The sequence below is a fragment of the Stegostoma tigrinum genome, chromosome 8 (genome assembly GCF_030684315.1).
Source record: "Stegostoma tigrinum isolate sSteTig4 chromosome 8, sSteTig4.hap1, whole genome shotgun sequence".
NCBI lineage: Eukaryota > Metazoa > Chordata > Chondrichthyes > Orectolobiformes > Stegostomatidae > Stegostoma > Stegostoma tigrinum.
Window position 1 is genome coordinate 61,019,298 of NC_081361.1, and position 12,540 is coordinate 61,031,837.

Below are 12,540 nucleotides of genomic sequence, written 5' to 3' on the forward strand. Positions count from 1 at the left end.
TTTCAGTCGGAAGCAAATGCTTCTCTGAAAAACTTCATACTTGAATTGTGGGCTTTCCCAATCATTGTCAGATGAAACTTCTCTTTAATGCTTGATAATAGAAATGACTATTCACTGATTTCTAAGATTAGCTGTATTTATGTCTCACTCATCACCTGCATTTTTGTATCGAGGAAAGCAAACTGAAAACAAAGCAATCTCCTGGAAATCTGATTTTAGTAGCATTGAAAGTAAGTCGGATTTAAGTGTAAAAAATGAAAACTGAAACAAAACATGGCATGCTCCATCTTTATGAGTTAATAATGTTTAAAAAGTGCGTTATTGTGTTGAACAGCTTGAGACTTTGAAAATGGAGTATTTTGCAAGTGTGACAAAATAAAATCAGCAAAATGGAAGTAACATGAACAGAAGAACAGTACAATATATTGTGTTTGTAGGACGTCTGAAGAAGAATTATGAATTTAAATATGCTAACTGAGGCAAAATAAATTACTGCTGATAAAGATTATGTCCTGATTAAAAACAAACTTAAAGCTAATTTTTCAGTTTAGTTTATTTCATGACCTTCAATAGAAAAACAATGTGTGACTGAATGTACCCCTAATGCTGCTCCTTATATCACATTCAGAGATCAATTGATTTATCCAATTTTGATCAATTTAGCCAAAAAAATCACAAAGCCCTAAATCTTGCATTTTCTTGGCTGTTAGTTTCATAGAGTTTTTCTTACTATTCATTTGTGGCATGTAGGCATCACTGGCTGACCAGCCTTTGTTGCCTGTCCCTAATTGCCTTTGAGAAGATAATAGTAAGCTGCCTTCTTGAACTGCTGCAATTTACCTGCTGTAGGTTGACCCACAATGCCCTTATTGAGAAAATTCCAGGATTATGACCCATTGATAGTGAAGGAAGGGCAACATGGTGAGTCAGGTTGGTGAGTGGCTTGGAGGGGAGCTTGTAGTTGGTGGTGTTCCATGTATTTGCTGCCCTTGTCTTTCTAGATGGAAGCGGTCGTGGATTTGGAAGGTGCTGTCAAAGGAATTTTGGTGAATTTCTGCAATGCTTCTTGTGGACAGAACATAGTATTGCTATTAAGTGTGGTGGTAGAGGGAGTGGATGCTTTTGGATTTGGTGCCAATCCGGTGAACTGCTCTGTCTGGATGGTGTCACTGTTGTTCGTGTTGCACCCATCTAGGCAAATGGGGAGCATTCCATCACACTCCTGACCTCTGCCTTGTAGATGGTGGAGAGGCTCTGGGGAGTCACAAGGTGAGTTACTCACCACAGTGTTTCTACAAGTGCTCTTGTAACCACTGTGTTTAAGGAGCACAACCATTAAGTTTCTGGTTCATGGTAATGCCCAGAATGTTGATAGTGGGTGAGTCAGTGATGGTAACACAATTTCACATCAAGGTTAGTGAGCAGATTGTCTTTTATTGGACATGATCATTGTTTGGCATTTGTATTGTGCAAGCCTTGACATGGAATTCTGTTACCATCACTGAACCACCCACTATCAACATCCTTGGCATTATCATTGACCAGAAACTTAATGGTCTTGCCACATAAACACAGTGGTTACAAGAGCACTTGCAGAAGTACTATGGTGAGTAATTCACCTCGTGACTCATTGAGTCATGGCACTTCATGGCGGGTTGCTCACATCAGGCCTACGAAGGCCTCTTGCCACGTCTCACCAAACTTGCCTGATTAACAATCTATGGCAACTCTCTCACTTGATTCAATCCCCATTCTAACACCTGCCAGTCCCAGAAGAATCTGTGAATCACCAGACACATGCCAAAAGCCTTACATTCCTGGTTCATGCACCATCTTTAAAAGGCCACTATGCAGTAAGACAAGCATTGGAAATCAGGCGGCAATATAAAGGCACAGCGGCCACAAAGTCATCCTGTTCATGGCATATACCCGACATGGTTGAAACTCGCTCCCACTCACAATGTCACTGTTTAACTATCGGGCCACACAGTTTGCCTGTCCTTCACTTCATCTTGTCTGAGCACTGTCTAGGTCAGCCATAACCTGTTCCCAGTCCGCACTATAAACTCTCATCTTGTCTATTAGGGGAATGTCACGCAGAGATAAGCAACTGGACAATTCCAATGATGAGCTTTTGTTTACATTCAGCAAAACAACCACAAAGAAAATGATAATGAAATGAGAGGCTGGATGAACACAGCAGGCCCAGCAGCATCAGAATCTGCAGTTCCCATTATCACTGATACAAAGAAAATGAATTGAGTTTGGCTCCTCAATTCAAATAAAATACTGGCAATATTGCCAACAATTAGTTTACAGTCTACAGCTGTTGCTGCAGCCAGCTCTCATCTTCTGGAGTCAACCATCAATCAGGTTCTGCATGGCTTGTAGTGCCTAGTGCTGTTGAGATCTGTCATAGATAAGGACAGCTTCCTCCTTCCCAATGTCCTCATGTTTCTCAGAAAACTGCTGCCTTTCCCCAGTTCCTCAGCATCCAGCAAATCACCTTGTTGCCTGTATCGATTACGCAGAATGCAGCAAAAAAGAACCATGTGGCACTGTAGCCAGACCATAAGTAGAGGTAAAGTAGCCCCAAATATCTGACCAGTTCCCTGGCTGCTGTCTCAATTGAAAATACACATACCTCCTGCTTCTGATGGCCCAACAGGACCGAGATTTGTCCATTCCTGAAACTATAGTTGGGCATATCGCCTGACTGTAATGGGTGTGAATGGGTGCCTGACCATTGCCAAGCCTCTGAACTGTGTTTAGACTGTACCCATGACTGATGCTCCCAGGATGCTATCTATTTTCAGACATTACTGAATAAATATGCAGTGTGGTAGGTGTGCAGGCAGCTGGCACATGCTGTTGGTGTTAGATTTATTTCTCAGTGTGCCATACAGCAAGACACCACCCACCAACACCAGAGAGATCCTGCTAACAAGCATAACAAGCAGCCTGTCTGTGTGTCTGCGCAAAAAGGTATGTCAATACATCAATAGTGATAGGCTTTGGTTCTGGCTGAAGTACCGACATGCTAACGGCACGGCATGGTAGGTAGGCATGGCAGGTAAGACAAAGCAAGGATGTTGTGAGTATGCAGGTATGCTTTAAGTGCTTGAGCATGAAGGGAGAAACCAGCAGATGAGATATTGCCTGGTCCAATCATGAGCTAGGAGCCTTTGCCTGCGTGCAAAGTGTGCTTACAGCAAGTATAGCTGCCAGTGCAAACTGCAATGTAGGTTTCAGCTTCCTAAGCATCCGGTGAGGTGCCACTGGGGTCCTGAGGGATTAGCAATTATTGGATGCGAATATCCATGGATGAGGGATGAGTTCAGCTGATGCCCTTGGTCTCTGCCCTGAGATACCATCACATGATGACCAACATGGGAGCACTTTGCAGCCAGTGGCAAGCTGAAGTCACCAGATACTTGCTCTGACTTCCATGTCGATAATTCTTCGCATCGTGTTTCCTCATGACAGGTGGTAGGATGGGAAGCTGCATATCATTAAACCAAGATGTGTGGTTAATATGGTAATTAACAAACAATGCTCCCCCTTAAGAGGCAACTAGCTACTGCTTAGTGAGAATCTCATCTTGATGTCTGGAACTGAGCTAAAAGGTGCCGCAAATTGTTCCCAATATCAAGAAAGACCTTGCTGGACTTCTCGACTGATTCTGTCACATTTCTCACCATAGTCCATTTTGTCATGTAACATTCTACCTATTTTACAGAAACCAAATAGTCCTGGTGGTTTCTTATAATTTTTTTTGAGTGGAGACATGTACCCTGCACTATTTTTACCTTCAGTGTAACCTTTTATCTTTTCTGCCCCAGTCTCCATCATTTCAATGGGGCACAGGAGTTGCCAGTTTTCCTAGAAAAAATTATATTGACAAATGGGACTAACCTCCAATGACTTAACATCATTCACTGGATGATTTTTATATTCAGAAATAACACAGTTCTAAGTTAGTTTTCACTACACATATTAAGAAACACCTAAACCTGAAATACCAGGTACACTCAATTTTATGTTCTTCAATTATTTGCATAATCAGTTACAATCTTTGGTGGGTGGAAATGACACCTGTGGTTGGAGAAAAAAAACTGCGTAGGTTATTCTTCATGGAATGTGGATAATTAATGGGGAGTTTTATGAAGTGGGACATAAAAATTCAAGAATCTTCTAAACTACGATACAGCATGTCAAGCTATGAGCAACCTATGCCATGGATCTAAGTAAAACACTTGAGATGAAAACAGAAAAGCAAACCCCAGGAATAGACATACATCTTCAGAAAAGTAATGGCACACCCCAAAATCTGCCTTCGCCTTTGACACTGAAGTAGTGCTATATGAGATGTTGGAAAGAAGAGCTGTGCATAAGCCTTCATTGCAACTGAATTTAGCAGAAATGCAGCAGAGTCATCAAGTCTCATGCCACATCTGACTGTTAACATCACTGAAGCAGAGCTATAATTTTTCACAAACACAGAAGCCTATGGCGTAGAAAAAGGCTTTTTGGCTCATCAAGTCTGCGCCAATCAAAACAGCCATCGAACTATTCTAACCCTATTTTCCAGAACTGGGCTCATAGCCTTGTATGTCTTAGCATTACAAGTATATACCTAAGACCTTCTCGCGTGTTATGAGGGGGCGCCACCCCAAGTAAATGTTATTCGACACAAAATGTTTGCAGACGACACAAAGGTCGGAGGTGTCGTTGACAGTGTAGAGGGCTGTTGTAGGCTGCAGCGGGACATTGACAGGATGCAGAGATGGGCTGAGAGGTGGCAGATGGAGTTCAACCTGGATAAATGCGAGGTGATGCATTTTGGAAGGTCGAATTTGAAAGCTGAGTACAGGATTAAGGATAGGATTCTTGGCAGCGTGGAGGAACAGAGGGATCTTGGTGTGCAGATACATAGATCCCTTAAAATGGCCACCCAAGTGGACAGGGTTGTTAAGAAAGCATATGGTGTTTTGGCTTTCATTAACAGGGGGATTGAGTTTAAGAGTCGTGAGATCTTGTTGCAGCTCTATAAAACTTTGGTTAGACCGCACTTGGAATACTGCGTCCAGTTCTGGGCGCCCTATTATAGGAAAGATGTGGATGCTTTGGAGAGGGTTCAGAGGAGGTTTACCAGGATGCTGCCTGGACTGGAGGGCTTATCTTATGAAGAGAGGTTGACTGAGCTCGGTCTCTTTTCATTGGAGAAAAGGAGGAGGAGAGGGGACCTAATTGAGGTATACAAGATAATGAGAGGCATAGATAGAGTCGATAGCCAGAGACTATTTCCCAGGGCAGAAATGGCTAGCACGAGGGGTCATAGTTTTAAGCTGGTTGGTGGAAAGTATAGAGGGGATGTCAGAGGCAGGTTCTTTACGCAGAGAGTTGTGAGAGCATGGAATGCGTTGCCAGCAGCAGTTGTGGAAGCAAGGTCATTGGGGTCATTTAAGAGACTGCTGGACATGCATATGGTCACAGAAATTTGAGGGTGCATCCATGAGGATCAATGGTCGGCACAACATTGTGGGCTGAAGGGCCTGTTCTGTGCTGTACTGTTCTATGTTCTATGTTCTAATTGCAGAATCACATCTAATGTTGGATGCTGCATCTCGAATTTTGCAACCATGAGTTAATTGGGTAATGTCAGTACGCTGCATGGTTGTGGGCAGTCTTCAGTTATAGAGCCGACATACCCGCACAACACCAGCACTGAAATTCATATAGCTCATTTCAGTGATAGGCAGAATGTCATTTTGGTTTGGTGGCAACATCCTGTTAGTGATGAATGCCACTCATGTTGCTACTGCATTGTAGCAGCAGGAAAAAGCAAGCTTTGCTGTTGTTTCAATTTTTGGAATACCTTAATCAGTAGACTGGGCATTTTTAGGACCAAAAGTCATGGCCTTGTGCCTGTTCATGAGTTTGTGCATTATACAATGAGAAATTATCTGATCAAAGTAGCCAATACCTCTTAGGACAGCGTTCGTGCACTGTTTTGGCATAGAGCTTGCATGGTGAATAAATGGTTTGAATTCTATTTATGAGGTTGTGTTAAGACCAAAACTTATATGTCTGGAACTGCAGGAATCCCATGTTTTATACTGACCAGTGAAGATGGGTTTGTGGGAGACAACAGAAACAAATCCACTTTTCTCCTGTCAATGTTCACATAGATATAACATCTATCCAAAATTTTGAATGCAAATAAGGGAAAAATTAGGGAAAAGCTTACTGGTAAATAAAGTTAGAAGTTCAGGAGTAGTTGAGCTCGAGACCATTCCGTCTTCTATTAAACGACAACAAATCCTGCTCCTGTTTCATCCCTGTGATCACTGACCTCTCACTGGCACCTTGAACTTAAAATCCTCATTCTTGTTTTCAACATCCTCGTGGCTTTGCCTCTGTCCATCTCAGTAATCTCCACCAGTCTTACAATCCTGCAAAATGTCTGTTTGTCTAATTCTGACTTCCTGAGCATTCCAATTTTAATTGCTGTACCACTGGTGGTCATGCCTTCAGTTGCCTACACCCTAAACTCTGAAATTCCATTCCCACACATCTTTTCCGTGTCTTTATCCCTTGAGACATACCTTGTAATGTATCTCATCAATCTTATGGTCAATATAGCTTCTTATATGGCCAATTGCCATGTTTTGTTTTATGCTGTTGCAGCGAAGTGTCCTGGAATGTCTTATGGTATTAAAGTTACTACAGAAATATAAGTTATTTTTGTTGACAGCTTCAAGTGTCCTTTCAGCAGTTGGCACTACCTGTCACCTGCTTCTTTACTGGTCCAAGTTAGAGAAAGCAGACGCCACATAATTCCCTGCAAAGTTTATAAGGACTTGCTGACAGGTTTGGCGTCATCTTGTTTGCACAATTAGCTGAAGCCATATGGTCCAGTGGTGTACAAGTCAAATAACATAGGATTCTAACAAAAGCTGACTACATTGATGTCCATGATAATAAAATGTGAGGCTGGATGAACACAGCAGGCCAAGCAGCATCTCAGGAGCACAAAAGCTGACGTTTCGGGCCTAGACCCTTCATCAGAGAGGGGGATGGGGGGAGGGAACTGGAATAAATAGGGAGAGAGGGGGAGGCGGACCGAAGATGGAGAGTAAAGAAGATAGGTGGAGAGAGTGTAGGTGGGGAGGTAGGGAGGGGATAGGTCAGTCCAGGGAAGACGGACAGGTCAAGGAGGTGGGATGAGGTTAGTAGGTAGCTGGGGGTGCGGCTTGGGGTGGGAGGAAGGGATGGGTGAGAGGAAGAACCGGTTAGGGAGGCAGAGACAGGTTGGACTGGTTTTGGGATGCAGTGGGTGGGGGGGAAGAGCTGGGCTGGTTGTGTGGTGCAGTGGGGGGAGGGGATGAGCTGGGCTGGTTTAGGGATGCAGTAGGGGAAGGGGAGATTTTGAAACTGGTGAAGTCCACATTGATACCATATGGCTGCAGGGTTCCCAGGCGGAATATGAGTTGCTGTTCCTGCAACCTGAGCTCCTGAGATGCTGCTTGGCCTGCTGTGTTCATCCAGCCTCACATTTTATTATCTTGGAATCTCCAGCATCTGCAGTTCCCATTATCTCTGATACATTGATGTCCATTCAATGATTGGCTTTTATGACAATATTGGCTTTATGAGAGCACTCACAACAGGGAAATTCTTACGATAAAACAATGAATGGTATTGAACTACATTTTGATTTGCTACAAAAGGGTCAAATCAGAATATGTACAGAATATAATAATTTTAGGAATTGGTGAAAGAGAAGCAGTATAACAGAAGCACCATTTTCACCATTCTGATTTGTATGTCTTTTACGTCAATGTAATGCAACATCTATTACCAATGAGGTTCATAATTCTCAAGAGAAACCTGAAACAATATTTAAAACAAAATACATTTAACGAAGTCCTGCTCGGTCCATAGCTGCCACGGAGTGATGGATCTGCAAAGAATAAGACACACAAAGCAATATGACTGATCTATTGCATAATACCATAGAAATATAGATCTTCTCATTATCAGTTAATTGTGATGTCTGACAAAACGTTTATCCATAATATTATAAAATGACAGTATAATTGCAAATTGCAAGATAAACTAAAATAATACAATAACAATTGAAGGCTAATCCCTTATGGGTGGCAGCTAGAAAATTCAGTAACTCTCTTCCCCTACTGATTTGTCAAATGGCCAATTTTCCTCTGGGCAATTACCTTAAAAACTAGAAGTAATCGAATTTGATAAAATACATAAGCTTTAACTTATCATCTTTTACATAATACATATTTGCCCATAGTGATTAATGAGATCAAGGGGAATAAAGTTAAAAATAAATAGAGGGATGTTAACATTAAAGACATCCTAATTTTTCATTAGTTAAAAATGAACACAAATAGATCATAACAGTTAAGTAAAGCGATTAAGTTAAGCAATATATAAAATAAAACGCAGCCAAATAGGGAAGAGGCTGATTGGTGAGTAGTTAGTGAGTGCTTATTAGTTCTTAAGTTTATTTATTTTAATTTAGTCAATAGTCTAATGAAGAGAGATTTCAGGGCACTTCAGTTCCATATCGTGCACATTCCTGTTCTTTGTGGAAATCCCAAGATATTTCATGTGTTTGAACAACTACAGTTGCAGCTGACCCTCAAGGTTTAGAGCAGTAGCTAATACCACTGCAATGCAACATGTCTATGTGCTCACCTCAAAGCTTAAGGTTGTGCAGGCAGAGAAGGAATGGCTGAGCACCAGAGAGACAAGGATGCAGTGGGTTATGTATCTGCCAGGTAGTGCAAGAGTCCACTAAGTGCATCTGCCACTCTAATGAATAAAGTGGTAAAGTGGTAGTTCTTCAGGGGAGTACAACCAGTGCTGTGACCTTGCCAGCATAAGTGGTTCAGTTAGAAGGAATGGGAGACATTTGTATAGCTACATTAGATTGTATCAGGCTTCTTGAGTGTTGTTTGATGCTGCTGCCTCTCAGAACAGTTACATGTGCTAAGCCACTGATCATCTCTGCATCATAATCCTATATGAAAGCAATATGAGAAGCAGGTTTCAGAAATGCAGTTAATGTTAAGTGTATTCCAGGAGTAAGCAACCATGAAACATGTGCCATGACTTTCTGTAGAGCATAAGAAGTCAACCACCTCTTGACTCCTGCTGTCAGATACAAAAGAAAATGACATGTCTAGGCACCAAAGAGGTTAATATTGTTAAGAATCATTAGGTTGATTTTGTTCACTTCAACTGTCACTGCAATAAATAGGGCCTGAATTCACTGCAAACCGGCAACTTAGTTGTGATACATTAACAGTGAACACCACGTATAAGTAAAATCTCGTGGGTACAGTAAAGAATGCACCTGAACAGGAAGGGAAAGGGTGATGGGTGGAGCTAGCTGAATTGCCCTACAGAAAGCCAGCACAGTCACAGTGGAATGAATAGCATCTTTCTGTGGTGTAACCATTCTATGTTTCCATGATTCAACTTTCAACCATATCTAAACTTAACTAAATTGTAAAATTATCTAATTTTAAAATAAATGTATCAAAGTAAAAGATTTAATCTACCCCTACCATTATAAATTGATGAACCCAGACGTGAGTTCTTCTGAGAACTGGGTTTAGAAGCAAGGGAAGATGAAGCAATGTACAAATCATTAGTTGGCAACAACTTATGATCAACCTGAAAAATATAAAAAGCTTTGATAAAAATAAAGTAACTTGTTTCATTTATTCAAATTTTTTTATTGTTTGAAGACATCACATCTAATCTCCCAATTTATCATACCATAAGGTCATCTCAAACTATGAACAATGATGTGTAGTGAAGTTTTTTATGCAGTAAAACACAGTACAGTACAGAAATACATAACCTATAAATCGGCTGACTGGTGCCTGAAGGTGGATTATTAGTCACGACACGATGAATATTTCTTCAAACAGCACTATGAGACCATTTAAATCAAACTAAGCAGGAAAATGAGCACTCACATCTCATTGGAAATATAACAGATGTAAAATTCATTTCTACAGCATGACTGGAAGTAGGCTTATAGAGGGCCAGCACTGTTTAGCTGGAAAGCACCTTTTCCAGTGAGACTTCTCCAAATCTACTCCATGTCGAATCCCCAGCATGTGCAGGGAGCCTGTAATGCAGCAATACCTTATCCAACTGTATCATGCAGTGCTAGCATATCCAATTTCAACCATACTGGTCTTTCCAATTAATGAATAAATGTGTACATCAACCTGCAAACAAAAGACATCAAGATATAGAAAACATCCTGTGCTAGCCCTTTCCTAAAGGGCAAGACATGTAAATTTCACGTAAGGTAATTTTTATGATCTCCTCTGATTGCAAAGGTGTCTGAAAATATTGACAATTGCTTTTGGAAATGTTAGTTTTGAGATCTGTCAAAAAAAGTTGTATCCAGCTAGGGAGTACAACAGAGTTGATGAGCAGTCCATACAAAGCGGTAAATGTTATTGGGGTTGTGCCTCATAGTATCTAGCATATCTGACAGTCTAGAGATAATGAGAACTGCAGATTCTGGAGAATCTGAGATAAAAAAGAGTGGAGCTGGATGAACGAAGGGTCTAGGCCCAAAACGTCAGCTTTTGTGCTCCTAAGATGATGCTTGGCCTGCTGTGTTCATCCAGCTCCACACTTTGTTATATCTGACAGTCTATACTGCTTATACTTTTTCTCAGGCCTATCTGCAAATCAGTAGTAAAGAATACACCACCATTAAACTTCACAGGAGAGGACTGTCTTGGTTAGCAAGATGAATTATTGCACAATAACACTAACTTTGACATAATCATCCACTGCTCCACTGGCTAAACATTAGTGAAGATTCCCTGCATGAGATCAAATGGGCTGTGCTGCTCACCCTTCCCTTAGCTTCAACCACAAACTTTGCTGATTTTATTTTTTGATCTGTCTTCAATGACAGGAGTGATTTCTAGAGTAGAAAATCCTGTGTAATTAGACATTTCATAATGAATTATGAGATACAATCTCTGATATTTTTGGTCACCACACCGTTGACTGAATATTGGCTATACACTAGTTTCTCCAGTATATCCTTTCCAACACATAGTCTCAAAGGAAAGCTAGAATAACTAGTCTTCTGACATACACTAGTATGTTATCTCAGACTGTGAAATATAGTCAGAGATAAAAATAGTTATCCTCAGCCAACTCACTGGACTCTTCCTCTGGTATCCTTCAATGCAATATTGGTGAATGATAGAACAGTTCTGTTCTGCATTGAAAATCATTGAAGCTTTGTTGATTTGCTGGCTATTTCTTCTCAGCCATGTGAAACATTTATTTTGCACCATTATAGGTAATCTCAATGGATTCTTTCTTCTTTTTTGGGATCTGCCATGATACTTATCAGTTACTTTTTGACTGATTGGTCAACAACAGTTTGCTTCTGGATCAGTTCTCTTGGAAATAATGGAACCTTTCTATACCTCCTAAGAATATTAGTATACAATCATCCATGTTGTAAACTTTGCAAGCATTTTCGACTGTCTTATGCATCATTTTGCAGTGCAGCCTGCACCAGATTTATGATCTTGGCAGTTATTCTACTTATGAAGATCATTCCATCTCTGCAGGCTGTTCAGTCAAGGTAACCAGTCTGAATAGGATACTGACCTTGGCACTTGTATCAAGTTTACATTTAACAGAATGTCCTTTGACATAAACAGCTTCTGTGAACCCAATATTGTTACGATCACAAAATCCTCCTATGAACACTTCAGGCCTTTTTTCAAAAGAGATGGCTCGACCATAATAAGCTCTTTGCTTGTGTAACTTTCTTCTTTTACGAGCTCTGTAACTGTGTCTTGTGAATTTAGTGTTTGATTTTGAGGTAATTCTGTAAACTATTTTATAGTGTATCTTAAGAGTTATTTCCTCCAAGATATCCAATCTTATCTTTTGATCTTCTCTAAAGCCTTTCTCGAACGGTGATTTTTTATTAAAGGACTATATCTTTTTATCATTTCTTGACAATGTTTTCCTTAATTCTTCCTGCTGTGAAGCTTCTTAAATGTGCATTATCACAATTACTGATAGTATGCTACTTGCTCCTTAAGTTTGTATTTTCATTTCCCGATGTTATTTTAAATTCATATGCTGTATAGTTTGTGAGACCCAATGCAGACTTTTTTAATCGCAAATCTTTTTCAAAACTCTGCACTGTATATAAATAAAGCTTTTAATTTTATTAACCGGTTATTCTATACTGATTTATTTTTGCACTACTTACTGGTTTCTGCATCCTTTTCAGAGTTTTCCCACTGTTTACCGTCTAAAGCACCAAGCACTTCCTTCTTCACAGATTTTTAAATAGTTATCCAGCTGTGGATTTTTATAAGACTTCCTTTCAAAATCATAGTTTAATTGCTTGTGGTCTTCTGAAGTTTTTAGTTTCTTGACTTATTTTCTTCTGCTCAACTCTTTGACTAGATATTTAAAAATTTGCTCTTTTCCAGC

At 40.4% G+C, this 12,540-nt stretch overlaps 1 protein-coding gene across 4 annotated transcripts in view; it reads right to left on the reverse strand.

The window, feature by feature from the left end:
* Nucleotides 1-12,540, reverse strand: part of spata6 (spermatogenesis associated 6) — a 115,278-nt gene that overhangs the window by 40,708 nt on the left and 62,030 nt on the right. For all 4 annotated transcript variants that reach the window (XM_059647927.1, XM_059647926.1, XM_059647925.1 and 1 more), the window contains 2 exons: nt 9,603-9,711; nt 7,920-7,966 (listed from right to left, as the gene is read on the reverse strand). In XM_059647927.1, coding sequence (XP_059503910.1) covers nt 7,920-7,966; nt 9,603-9,711 — 156 coding nt within the window. The remainder of the gene's footprint in view (nt 1-7,919; nt 7,967-9,602; nt 9,712-12,540) is intronic.